We start from the raw sequence: 14799 nt of genomic DNA, 5'->3' as shown, positions 1-14799 counted from the left end.
GTGCAGTTTTTAGAATGGTGTCACTTTTGGGCATTTTCTGTCATATAGACCCCTCAAAGTCACTTCAAGTGTGAGGTGGTCCGTAAAAAAATGGTTTTGCAAATTTTGTTGCAAAAATGAGAAATCGCTGGTCAACTTTTAACCTTTATAACGTCCTAACAAAAAAAAATTATGTTTCCAAAATTGTGCTGATGTAAAGCAGACATGTGGGAAATGTTGTTTATTAACTATATTATGTGATATAACTCTCTAATTTAAGGGCATATAAACTAAGAGTTTGAAAATTGCTAAATTTTCATAATTTCCGACAAATTTTTGTTTTTTTCACAAATAAATGCAAGTCATATCGAAGAAGTTTTACCACTATCATGAAGTACAATATGTCACGAGAAAACAATGTCAGAATCACCAGGATCCGTTGAAGCGTTTCAGAGTTATGACCTCATAAAGTGACAGTGGTCAGAATTGTAAAAATTGGCCCTGTCACTTAGGTGAAAACAGGCTTTGGGGTGAAGGGGTTAAACCATAGGAGGTTTCGTGTGTGGTGCGTTGGGGTTTATTGCTCTCGATCCGCAGTGAATGGTCGGTCTATGACTTGACTTCGCATCGAGCTTTGCTTGCATATAACTCTTTAGAATCCATAAGAATGATTTTATGAATATGGATAAATCTCCGGCAACACACGGGCCTGTATTTAATCATTTTCTGGAAATTCTCTCCTCTCCTTCAGCTCTGTACATTGAAATGTAGCATGGCTTCCAAATTTCCTTTAACAGGTTGGCTGTGAAATCTGCAGCCAGAAGGTTCCTGAAAGTTCCCATTCATTGTACAGTCGGCTAAAGGTGAAGCGACCACGGCTGACACTTAATATTCGGTGACACTATTAGAACAAATATTATTAGTGCGAGAAGCCAGAAAGCGTCCAATATTCCACCCGGCGCTGCTCTATACCGTCCGCTTACACCTCTGCTATGGGTATTTAACACTTTGTATACCCTGGAATGGAGAGAGTGGGAACCTACTTCTGCCTCCCAAAAATTAATCACTGCCCCTTTAATTAGACTCCACCCCTTCTGACATTTCCCCTGAAACATGGAGCCGGCCAAGTGGTGAAAAGTCTCTTATTCTCTGGCAGATTTCTCCAAAGCTGATTATTTCAGGGTTTTGCTGAATCCTCTGTAGACTCCTGAGTAGGTCAGAAATGACTTAATACTTTCCTTTTTATTGTTTATTTTGAGCTTTATTGCCCCTTTAATTGGCACTTGGATGGTATTAGCCATTAGAATATGCCAGCACCATTCAGAACCATGATGAGCTCACCTCGTTGGGAGTATCCAGTATATAATTAATTGGAGCACATTTTGTGTAGCTTGCAAAAAAAAAAAAAAATGAATGACCTGAAGCGTGCTTGTCCTGTCACACAAAATTTATAGACCGCAATAATATTGTTGAGTTAAAACTGCCTTTTGTGCACATACCACTATAATATATCCAGAAACTATCCTGATTATCATGCTCTGTAACTTCACACGGGCTCTTTTAAAGTGCACCCACTTCCTTTGCGTCAGCATTCTGCCAGCACTATATGTGCAGGAGCTTCCTTTTATGCATATATTGCTCCTAACGTTGTACAATAGCTGAACTGAAAACCGTCTTTCTGTTATGTCTGTATGAGAGATTTAAAAAAAAACCTGCTCCCAGTTCCTGTAGACAGACATAGACGCATCCCCATGTCCTGTAATCCGTCTCAGCATTTTTTGAAGTGGATAGTAAATTAGACGGAAGAAGAAAAGTAAAAAAAAATAGATTTTTTTTTTTTTTACTCTTTTGGGTGTGTTTTTTTTATTTTTTATTTCTACAGGGTATGGTTAGTTGTGCTCAAGTCTAAATTCTGGGAATGAAGAGTCAGCACATAGCACCTTCCTTTAAGACTTGTCTTGAGCAACCTTCAAATGAATGTGGCCGTGCTGTAGTCCAATGCACGGCCGATGGGCTGAGTGTGACAGCGTCATGTATTTCTGTGCAGCTGACGCATTCGGGCCGGGATAGCCGCCGGCCAGTCCGTATACTGCGATCCATCTCGGTCCAATTTATATGGCCGCCTGGCCGTGCCCTAAAGGGACTGCAATATATAGCAATTCTTACTATCCAATACGATCCTCTCACCAGCGCCCCCTGCTGTCGGCAAAAAGTAAAACACTTCCAAGTTTGTAACAAAAGAAGAGAACACGAGCAGGAACAAAAGAAGAGAACACGAGCAGGTAAAACGCAGCCTTGTATTTCCACTTCTGCGGTATAAAACATAACACTTTTTGTGCAAAACTCATAATACAAAACTGTAAATTTAGCAAACACTTTCTTCCCCCTAATTACAAAAGAAATACTAGCATTTATATACAAAAAACCGACAGTGTGAAGATCATCATCATATCAGAAATACGGTCTGAGCAATGCTGAGTGGTTTTCATAAGAACAACGTATATTCACTACAAAAAGGTTTAACACAAGGAAGAAAACAAAAGACGACAGTAAGTGGCAGCCGCAGTTCACTGGATACCAAAGCAATGGGAACGTTGGTGTAGACGCCCGAACAGAGCGACCCTATGGAGAGGGAGTGATAACAAAAACTAAACCAGTTGGTACTGAGCGGTGCCCTCCAACCTGCGGCTCTCCGGCTGTGGAGAAACTGCAAACTCCTAAAATGTTTTGCAAAGTAATATTATTATTTTTTTACTCCTCCCCGTCATATCATAGGGTGGAGCGCTCAATGCCTTAAAAGTGGGACATTTCTTGCCCAATGTCACTACCTATGGGCCAACTGATTTTGTATAAGATGTAAGAAGATTGGGTCCGAGTACATTTCTAAAATTGATTTGGTTTTGGAAGAAAGCAGCCATGTTTGCAACAATGTTCAGAAGGAAAAAGGCCACCATAGCAATTTAAGAGGGTCTTAAACATTTAGAGGGACTTTAACCTTGATGGCTTATCCTTAGGATTGGTCATCTGTGTCTGATCGGTGGAGGTCTGACACCTGGCACCCCCGCCCGCCAGTCAGCTGTTCCTGGTGTCGTCCGCGGCAGAGCAGCACCCCTCTGTTGACGGATAGGCCATCAATGTTAAAGTCAGGGACAACCCCTTTAATATTGCATGACATCCCAATTTTGGATACGAACCTTTAATGTTTTCCTGGATGAGAAAGTGATTTATGTCGTGCTCGGGCGCCATTGTACAAAACCTCTAAATTCTTTTACTTATTACAAATTCTTTTAGTTATTACATCGAGCAGTCAATGGCTTTTTAATGAGTCTTGGCTCGGTTGAGATCTTTGGAATAATTAGAAATGCATATATACAAAATTAAAAAAGGCGTTGTCTCCAAAAAGAGCACCACTCTTTCTTCACACTACAGGTTGTGTCTGGTATTAAAGCTCAACCCCCATTAAAGTGAATTGGGCTGAACTGTAATCTTACACAAATCCTGTAGGCGGTAGTGTCCTCGTTTAAGCCTGGACAACCCCTTTAGAAGGCAATCATCTAGGGCAATGAATGGAGTCACCATGTTTCTGGACTGCATACACGTCTGCCTGTTGAGGACAATACTCTAGCTTCACAGAAGATACCTGAAGGACACATCCGCCGAACATCTGGAATGACCTCAGTTCAATAAAAATACTTTACATAAAACTTTTTTTTTCTTAAAATGTCCTTCCGATTGTTTTCCTGCATATAGTATGTACATATCTACCACAAAATATTACAACTCCGCTGAGATCATGGAGTCGTTGTGTCCGTGGAGGTCAGAGTCTTCCAGTAAAGAAGACTGTTTCATGTCCACCTTGTAGGGTTTCATACCTTTGCTTCCAAAGGATTGTACTCCTATACTACTCGGATGGCTCTGCATAGACATATGGGATAATAACGGGATGTTCGCATCCTGATTGGATCCTGAAGATGGTAAGCTGGTCACATGACCAGTACTGGTTGACCCGCTTGCACTACTTGGAGAGCGGCTCTTTGGTGGCGGACAATGCTGAATGACTCTCGGTGGCCCTGGTGGTTGGTAGTGAGCAGCGGGAAAAGCAGCATATCCAGGAGGGATAGGGTATCCGTTTATAGGTATGAATCTTTGATTTTGAGGTAATGGCGGCCCTATAAAACCAGTAATTTGGGCCTGTGGAATTCCTTGGGGTGAGAAAATAAAATTAGGAAACCTTTGATTGCTCAAATTGCTTACAGGGCTGGCACTCAAAGATGTTGTCTGCGTCGTGGCATTACCTCCCGATGGCGTAGTGGAACTCGTATGGCTTGAAAGTCCTTCCCATGACCTCAGCCTCATGTGAATATCCTTGAACCTCGGCCTTCGAGATGGTATTTCTTGCCAACATTCAGTCATGAGACTATACATTCTTGGAGGGCAGTCCTCAGACAATGGAAGCAGTTGCCTCTTCCTTACCATTTCGATGACTTCTTGGTTACTAAATCCGTAGTAGGGTTGAAGACCAAAGCTGAAGATTTCCCACAACACCACACCGTAAGACCAGATATCCGAATCGGTGGAAAATTTGCCGTACATGATGGCCTCTGGAGGCATCCATCTAATCGGAAGAAGGGACTTGTTTTGGACTCTATAGTAATCAGCTGAGTAGATTTCTCTCGAAAGTCCAAGATCGGAGATTTTTATATGAAGTTGTTCTCCAACTAATATGTTCCGAGCAGCCAGGTCTTTATGGACAAAGAAGTGACTTGCTAGATACTCCATTCCGGCGGCAATCTGAACAGCAATGTGAAGAAAATCTCCATGATCGAGGCTTGATTTAACAGTCCCATCTTCATCGCTGCTGCAGCCAACATCTGAATGGGGGGACCTCATAATGAGGAATTCATGAAGATCCCCAAGATTCATGAACTCAAATAGCATGCACACTGGCTGCTCCTGGGTGACCACTCCAAGAAGACACACAATGTTGGGATGGTGTAACTCCGCCATGAGAGACGCCTCCTGCTGGAACTCTGCCCACTGCTGGGGATTGTTATAATCCTTCAAAGTCTTGATGGCTACAAGTTGGGCATGATCCATCCCTGGGAGGTAGAGGTGACCTTTGTAGATCTTTCCAAAGACGCATTCCCCTAGTTCTTCCATAAAGCGTACTGCAGACAGAGGGAGCTCTTTAGCCTTGGTCTGTATGAAATAAAAAATAGACAAAAATTAGGAGTTATTACTAGAGAAAACGTTCACATGACAGTCCCGAGAGTTAAGAATTCCATTAGCAGTTCTATTAATTTTAAAGGAGAGACATATTGAGAAAGAACAGCCATAAGATGTTGGTAAACTTCAGAGATGAGTTAATGGATTTATGGCAAATTTATTTTGGATTTCCCCAAAAATAAGGTTCACCAAAACTATTTTTTTTTTTAATTCGATTCACTCATATCCAGGAAAATGGCAATTGGGCTGCGGTTTAGCGAGATTCTTTTTCCGACCAGTCCAATACAGGTTCGCCTCCTCCCTCCAGCTCTGGGCTTCTCTTCTGTCTTCACTCTTTGGCACCTCTCGCACTGTCTAATCCTCGTGTGATATCATGACCTCACAAGATGACACGGGCCATGACATCACCTGAGCGGAATAGAAGACTGCAGCCGGAGGGAGGACGTGAGCGAGCAGAGGAGCAGGCGGGGAGAGGTGCGGTGCCACGATACGTGAAGGGGAAGGTGAGACACCACAGAGAATAATAAATGGCTTTCACCAGTAATTTGAGTCACGCCAAATACATTTAATTTTGAGTAAATCTGGGGAATCACATTTCATCAGATTCCCTCATTTTTAGTTTATATAGGATACTGGGAGTAATCACTGGGGCATAGCATCACTTCATAATTGTGTACTGCCCTTATCATTCCCGATTTAGCATCTCATCCCTTTTGTAAACCCTCCTTATACAGTGAGGCTCCCGGGCAGCTGCCTTTATTCATTTGAAAGGGGCCGCGGTGCATTTGCCTACAGAGCGACGCTGAGCTAGGGAAGATCAGGGAAAGCAGGATTAGAGAAATGCCTCAATCTAGAAGTCAATGCGGCTCCCTTAGGTCGAGACACCACTAGGGACACCATGAGGGACACCCCTAAGAACACCACTAGTGACATCACTAGAGACACCACTAAGGACACCACTAGGGACACCATGAGGGACACCCCTAAGAACACCACTAGGGACATCACTAGAGACATCACTAAGGACACCACTAAAGATTCAAATAGAGACACCACTAAGGACACCAATAGGGACATCACTAGAGACAGCACTAAGGACACTACTAGAGACACCACTAGGGACATCACTAAAGACACCACTAGGGATACAACTAGGGACACCACTAAGCACATCACTAGAGACAGCACTAAGGACACCACTAGAGATACCACTAGGGACACAACTAGAGACACCACTAGAGATACCACTAGAGACACCAGTAAGGACACCACTAAAGATTCAAATAGGGGCACCCCTAGGGACACAACTAGAGACACCACTAGAGATACCACTAGAGATACCACTAGAGACATCACTAAGGACACCACTAAAGATTCAAATAGGGACACCACTAAGGGCACCACTAGGGACATCACTAGAGACAGCACTAAGGACACCACTAGGGACATCACTAAAAACACCACTAGGGACACCACTAGAGACACCACTAGGGATACAACTAGGGACACCACTAAGCACACCACTAAGATAAGAACCCCACTAGGGGCACCACTAAGGATACAACTAGGGACACCACTAAGCACACCACTAGGGACACCGCTAAGAACACCACTAGGGACACCACTAAGGACACCATTAGAGACACCACTAGGGACACCACTAGAGACACCACTAAGGACACCACCAGAGACACCACTAAGGACACCATTAGAGACACCACTAGAGACACCACTAAGGACACCATTAGAGACACCACTAAGGACACAACTTGGGCACTGACTCCACTGCCTTATACCCTAGAGCCCCGGCACTTTTTTGGGGGTACTGCGCCCCAGATTTAAGGGTATGGTATGACGTCATCATCCGACATATAATGTATCAGGTACACTGACTGTCACATACTAATTACCTTATTGCAGATTTTTTTATTTTCTAGATGAGAAAACTGTGATGCGCAGAAATTTACAGTAATTTTTTTCCTCCTGTGTGACAAAAACCTCCAACCCCATTAGAGATCCCTCCTAAAAAGACAGAAACATTCAATTTTTCTCCAATTACTAAAATATCGTCCTGATGAAACCGTACCCCGGTGGAGTCAGTAACCATGTTACAGCCTGATTTCTCTTCACACAATTAGTAAGAAGAGGATATCGGACCCAAGTATTGAAACATGGAGCCAGTTAAGTGTACGGCCATGTCAGGAAATTAGCTGTGTTGTTGGACTCCAGATGGTTTACATTACACAAATCCTTTAGGCCAAACTTGTTTACATCTGGCATATTGTAAATTAGATCCCAGTAATGAAAGCGAAGTGACCTCTCCCTCACCTCCGCGCACGCTCTGCCTGCCGAAACCCACTTCACAGGAGCCTAATAATATCACCAAACCTGTCAAGGGTTGGCGCTGCCAGTCCAACCGCCATGTGTTACATGACAAAGTGCAACGCAAATATAACAATAACATAAAATACACAAAGAAAGCTGGAAACTAGATCCCGACATTGTGATCCTACCATCTGCGACTTCATCTTAAAGGAATACAGAAAATTACTGTTATTAACAGTCCGGCATCAGAAATACTGCGAAATACACAGACTTGGTCTACAATGGTAAGAAACAACAATGTCCTTTACATAAACTTCTAAAACAGAAATGTAAAACAATATTATGAGTACTATTCCTGTACATAGGGGCAGTATTATAGTAGTTATATTCTTGTACATAGGGGCAGTATTATAGTAGTTATATTCTTGTACATAGGGGCAGTATTATAGTAGTTATATTCTTGTACATAGGGGCAGTATTATAGTAGTTATATTCTTGTACATAGGAGCAGTATTATAGTAGTTATATTCTTGTATATAGGGACAGTATTATAGTAGTTATATTCTTGTATATAGGAGCAGTATTATAGTAGTAATATTCTTGTTTATAGAGGCAGTATTATAGTAGTTATATTCTTGTACATAGGGGCAGTATTCTAGTAGTTATATTCTTGTACATAGGGGCAGTATTATAGTAGTTATATTCTTGTACATAGGGGGCAGTATTATAGTAGTTATATTCTTGTACATAGGAGCAGTATTATAGTAGTTATATTCTTGTACATAGGGGCAGTATTATAGTAGTTATATTCTTGTACATAGGGGCAGTATTATAGTAGTTATATTCTTGTACATAGGAGCAGTATTATAGTAGTTATATTCTTGTACATAGGAGCAGTATTATAGTAGTTATATTCTTGTACATAGGGGCAGTATTATAGTAGTTATATTCTTGTACATAGGAGCAGTATTATAGTAGTTATATTCTTGTACATAAGGGCAGTATTATAGTAGTTATGTTCTTGTACATAGGAGCAGTATTATAGTAGTTATATTCTTGTACATAGGAGCAGTATTATAGTAGTTATATTCTTGTACATAGGGGCAGTATTATAGTAGTTATATTCTTGTACATAGGGGAAGTATTATAGTAGTTATATTCTTGTACATAGGGGGCAGGATTATAGTAGTTATATATTGTGAATGCAATATTTCTGTAATGTATTTCTACATTCTGCTCATATTGTGTTGGGTTCTAGTTTGGTGCCACTGGATATTTTTCACATTGAAGTCTTTCTTCGTGGAAACAAATAGCTATAAATTGTGATGTTTGTGAAGTGTCTGTGGTTATGAAGTCAGAGTTTCTTCGGCTTTGATAGGTCACGTTTTCAGTCTATACATCATATTTACGCCTTTCTGGTTCGTGCACAATATTCTGCAAAAGGTTAAAATTGTGATAATTGGTAACAGAGGAGGCTTATAATGGAGGATTGTTAGTCTACGACTAGATAAAATATGCCTTTATTTAGCCCCATCCTAACGTAAAGATCGCATTAATACATTATTTGACATAAAAAAAATCACCCTTTTTCATGCAGAATCCAAGAGATCAAACAATCGTTTTACTACGAAACAGATTTATCATCTTTTCAAGGAACCTTGCAGAAAAGTCAAATGCAATTCATACTTTTGTAAATAAGACATAGAGACATGGTCAATAGACGTTTTCACCATCCTAATCAAGCTCCAAAAGCTTTGTAACTAGACTTTAGACTATTTCGCTACCAGTACTGACTGGGAGGGCACTAGAGAAGAAGCCGGTTTATTATAGTGCTGCCCCAGATTTACATGTGTGGCTACTTCTAGATGTGACTGAGAGTTGCCACGTCCGGCACGTCCAGGGTTGGTGATGACCCATCGTTTTCCATTTAGTTGCACGTCCCAAAGATAGTGCCTACATCGATCAGACAATCAAAATACCAAAACTACCAAAACTTATTTTGGGCCGATTTAATTTACGGTACTAATCTATTATATACTTTGTAAAGAAACACTTTGGGTCCGAGTCATTGTTGCATTTGAGCCTTTTTTGGTCTCATTTTTGGTGTTTTTCACTCTATTCTTCTTTTAATTTCCCCTTTTTTTAAAGTCTATTTTATATTTCCCCTTTTCTTTTTTCTTTTTGTCATTATTGGGTTGGAGTTTCTATGTTTTTTGGCAGATCCATCAATTGTGACTTTTTTTGAAAAGTTGTTATACTTTTGCGACTATTGACGTTAAATAGCTGCAAAAAACGTTTAAAAAGAACGATAAAGAGCGTTGTTTTATTTTGCAAAATTCCATTTTGAAGTATTTGGCGCAAAACGTGAAACAAAAGTTTAATCGGGACCTTTTGATTTCAAGATCAACTATTATATGATGAAGTCTTCAGCCCCCCAAAAATGGCAGCTCGTGCTATGTGTTGCCAATGGGCGCAGTAATTCTTACCTTTGGTTTATATGCGTTTAACATGGACATCTCGACGTTCTGCCCCCGGACGTGCTTGGGTTGTCGCTGCACCTCGGGAGAAGACGCCTTCTGGTTATTACGACAGATGCAAATGAAGAAAAACAGCAAAGCGATCGCCAGCGGGATGGTGACACTCGGGACCAGGATGTAGAGAATTTCCATCTTGTTCTTTTCTTTAGAATCCTGCGTTTCTAATATGTAAAAAAAAAAAAAAACTCATGAAACGAATTGAACCAGTAAAGCCAAAGTAAAAAAATTAAAGAAAACCCAATAATTAATATTCTAAAAACTGATACTTTGAATTTTTGATAAATAAATGCCCCGTGATAGGGTTAGTATTACATGTTTGCCATCTGTTCCGAAAAACCTCAGATCCCCAACCTAAAAAAAGGGAAAACCTCTCAAATTCATGCAATAGTTTACACATTTTCCTGGGACCACCAGGGTACTTTAAGGGTCTGATTTATTGTGCCATTTGCTCTTCTTTTTGTGTAGTTTTTACTACTTTTCACCTTTTGTTTTGCGCCTTATTCATCCTTTCATTTGAGCCTTTTTTACAGTCTATCCTATACATTTTTTTTCTTTACGTCCATTATTGTGGTCGAAGTTTGGGGTTTCTAGATATTTTCATCTTTCATCAATTTGCGACTTTTTAAAAAGTTTTAAAAAATTTACCAGTTTTCCCCTGGAGTGATTTCATGTTTTGTTTTTTTGTTTTTTTTTAATGTTAGAATAACGTGAATTTTTGAGTTTAAAAGTCACCGAAAAGGTTAAAGGCAAAAAAAAAAAAGAGCATTTTTTTATTTATTGTCTTTTTTTTTTTCAGAGAATTCATGCTGTTTTTCAAAAAGTGGGTGCAAAAAGAAAGTCAAGGAGACAAAAAAATGTAAAGTGATTCACAAAAAATACCCGCAAATGACGAAACGGGTTGTAAAGTTTTACTCAAAATTGTAAAGTTGCTGTACTTATAAGATTCTAAATATTGAGAAAATAAAAAAAATGACATATCTATCTATCTATCTATCTATCTATCTATCTATCTATCTATCTATCTGATACATATTCCGAGCCACTAGGAGCTCAGCGGGGGGGGGAAGTTTCTGACAAGTATAGTATCATCATTGTAAATAGAAACCGCAGGGTCACACATGGAAGCGAACAGTAATGGGACCAATTAGTGCTATAACTGGGGCCCTTCCGCTGACTTAGAAAATCCTCTGGCCCTGAGATATCGGTGCGGATATTTTCTTTCCTTGTAAACATCTACAGTGAGAATACTTGATGTAATTTCGGGACTTGCTGCACACATGGAGCAGCGGTGAAGCTTTGCCTTGTTGGGGAATTTCCTGTTTGGGATGTTGTGGCTTTCAGATGCCGGCTGCGCACGGTTCCTTAGCACGGCTCAGTTTTCATGGACTACAAAGGCAGCCTGTGTCCAGGGGCGGCCGCATCACGCGGCACAGTAGCCCCGCTAACACGAAACAGGCGCCTCCCTCTCTCCACAAGAAAGGAGCATATCAAACTTCCATACTCACGGACAGAAGGACGTGCGTCGGGGTGGAGGTATGAGCCTGCAGGGGGTACATTCCCCCCATCCCACCCACCCATTACTGGAAATGTATCCCATGGGTCAATTTAGGAGTTCCCTAAAAATAAAGCTGCTGCAAAATGATAATTGCTTTTATTGATACCAATCTCCTCTTAAAGGGGTATTTTGGTTTCAGGAATTCCAAAAGAGTCCAGCACCAAGTCTCCTCCGCTGCTTCCGGAGTCTGTAATTGTCTGCAGTGTTGACATCACATCGACAGCACTGCAACTAATCAGTGAGCTAAGCGGCTGGGAGCTGCTCATGCCATCAACTGAGGCAGAGCCACTAAGCTCGCTGATCGGCTGCAGCGCTGTCGACGTGACATCAGCACTGCAGACAAAACCAGGCACCAGGAGCAGCCGCTGACACTGTTTTGGACCCATACAGGGTGAGTAAAGCACAGTTTTATTCTTTGCTTGGATTAAAGGTTTTCTGAAATGAGAAAACCCCTTTAAGGCTGGGGCTACAAAGCGACTTTGATTGAGCGACATCAAATCTAATGACTGTCAATGTGGTTGACTTGTGCCAAATGAGTGAACGAGTTTGTGGTGCAACTGCTGCATTTTTGGTCGCACCCAACTCGCCATCAGAATCTACAATTTGACTGCAGTGTGGTTATTGATTTATTTATTTTTTTCAAGCCAAATCACAACTGCAAAAAATTTGCACCACAAATGCCACAGATTTGTTGTCACACAACATGCCGTGAAGCGAGCAACTCCCTGTGTAGCTCTAGGTTCGTATCTAATGATTGTCAATGAGGCAGCATGGCGAAACGTGACGTCGCGGAAAGTCCAAAGCGGTTGGGAGATTTAGTTGCGAGTTGCAAACACGACTTTGCCTCCAAAGATTCGCGACCTGTCTGTGATTTATCTTTCGTATTTAGATACAAATTGCGGCTCTAAAGAAAGTTGCACAGCGAAGCTTTTGATCGTACAACTTGTAGGAGAAATATTGTTGCGCGACAAATTGTTTTTTTTTATCGCAACTGCGAAAAAGGTTGCGCCACAATTTTCACAAATTCTTCAGCAGAACTCGTCTGAGATCTTCGTCCATGAGAGCCAGTTGCGGTGTAGCTATAGTTTCCCATCTGATGGAAGGCAAAGTGGTTGCGTTGCGTAAAGTGACTGTTGCAAAAAATCCAAAGCAGTTGGAAATTTAGTCTCAGGGCACAAACGACAGGCGACTTTAGTTGCCTAGACTTTAACGAGAGAAGTGTGGGATTGTGACTGTCAATGGGACCTGTCTGTGTTTTCTTGTTTTTTTTTACAACCATATTGCCGCTCGAAAATCTTGCACAAAAAGGAAGTCGAAGACGAGTTGCACAAATGCTATTTTTGCCCAAAATTTCGGTTGCATGACACACGTCGCCTTATGTAAGGTTTCATGATTGCGATGTCGCAGTGTGAAGATGGTGAATGTGGCCGTGTTACCGTGATCGCGACACAACAGTTATGGATATTCCGCTCTAGAATCCTCGCTTACCACACGCCGGAATGTCGCACATTTCGTGCTTCAGGTTCTCGTCCAAGGTAAAGCACCAGGGGGCCTCCCTCTGATTTCCGGGGTTCCTGCAGTAAGAATGGCCGCCGTTAAGCTCCGGGTAACGCATGCCGTTAAACATGTGGGTATGGGGGTACTGGGAATTCCACGGCTGACACTGCCGCCCGGATTTGGTGACGCTCACTGTGCCCCGGTAATCGACTCCGCTGCTGTTATAGCATTTATGATCTGCAACAAGAATGGAGAAAGGAAAATCAATACAAAATTCTAAAGAAATGCAACCGCGCACAGACCGGGAGGACTAAAGGTTATACCCCGATGGGTCGCCATAGGCAAAGTAGACCCTCATTTTGTGGTATGTAGTAAAATAGGAGCCATGTGTTACTGTGCGGAGCGGCGATTATGTCCCATAATGAAACGATTGAGCCAAGTGGTTTGTAGTAGATATCAAATTGCCGTGATCAAGAGCCGAAGCTCTCAACCGTTTCCTAACATGTGATGCTAAGTCGTGGAGACTTCATGGAAGATGCGGGGGTTTCTCGGAAATATCTGCAAGCGTCAAGATCCTCAAAGGGGAATCTAAAACAGTAGATTATGTATCCTTAGATACCGCTGTGTTTGCCAACTGAAAGCTCTTACAAGATGCTCCTGCTACAGCCGGTTATTTTACAGCCATGCACGGGGTATTGTGGAGGAAGAAAGGGAGGCTCCTGCTGCAGACAACTGTCTTATAGCTATGCACAGGATGGTGTGGGGCAGGCTCCTGCTGCAGACAGTTGTCTTATAGCTATGCACAGGATGGTGTGGGGGAAGCTCCTGCTGCAGACAGTTGTCTTATAGCTATGCACAGGATGGTGTGGGGGAGGCTCCTGCTGCAGACAGTTGTCTTATAGCTATGCACAAGATGGTGTGGGGGAGGCTCCTGCTGCAGACAGTTGTTTTATAGCTATGCACAGGATGGTGTGGGGGAAGCTCCTGCTGAAGATAGTTGTCTTATAGCTATGCACAGGATGGTGTGGGGCAGGCTCCTGCTGAAGACAGTTGTCTTATAGCTATGCACAGGATGGTGTGGGGCAGGCTCCTGCTGAAGACAGTTGTCTTATAGCTATGCACAGGATAGCGTGGGGGAAGCCCCTGCTGCAGACAGTTCTCTTATAGCTATGCACAGGATGGTGTGGGGCAGGCTCCTGCTGCAAACAGTTGTCTTCTAGCTATGTACCGGATGGTGTGGGGCAGGTTCCTGTTGCAGACAGTTGTCTTCTAGCTATGTACCGGATGGTGTGGGGCAGGTTCCTGTTGCAGACAGTTGTCTTCTAGCTATGTACCGGATGGTGTGGGGCAGGTTCCTGTTGCAGACAGTTGTCTTCTAGCTATGCACAGGATGGTGTGGGGGAGGTTCCTGTTACAGACAGTTGTCTTCTAGCTATGTACCCGATGGTGTGGGGGAGGCTCCTGCTGCAGACAGTTGTCTTCTAGCTATGTACCGGATGGTGTGGGGGAGGTTCCTGTTGCAGACAGTTGTCTTCTAGCTATGCACAGGATGGTGTGGGGGAGGTTCCTGTTGCAGACAGTTGTCTTCTAGCTATGTACCGGATGGTGTGGGGGAGGTTCCTGTTGCAGACAGTTGTCTTCTAGCTATGTACCGGATGGTGTGGGGGAGGTTCCTGTTGC

General features: G+C 42.3%; 1 protein-coding gene across 1 annotated transcript in view; it reads right to left on the bottom strand.

The window, feature by feature from the left end:
• Window positions 1-2262: 2262 nt before the first annotated feature.
• Window positions 2263-14799, bottom strand: part of ROR1 (receptor tyrosine kinase like orphan receptor 1) — a 269112-nt gene continuing 256575 nt past the window's right edge. Inside the window, exons 7-9 of the mRNA XM_069738195.1 lie at window positions 13111-13356; window positions 10017-10228; window positions 2263-5178 (exon numbers count right to left, since the gene is read on the bottom strand). Of these exons, the coding sequence (XP_069594296.1) occupies window positions 3754-5178; window positions 10017-10228; window positions 13111-13356 (1883 nt within the window). The 3' untranslated portion in view covers window positions 2263-3753. The remainder of the gene's footprint in view (window positions 5179-10016; window positions 10229-13110; window positions 13357-14799) is intronic.

Source organism: Ranitomeya imitator, chromosome 8 (assembly GCF_032444005.1).
Source record: "Ranitomeya imitator isolate aRanImi1 chromosome 8, aRanImi1.pri, whole genome shotgun sequence".
NCBI lineage: Eukaryota > Metazoa > Chordata > Amphibia > Anura > Dendrobatidae > Ranitomeya > Ranitomeya imitator.
This window is presented reverse-complemented; position numbering and strand designations above follow the sequence as displayed.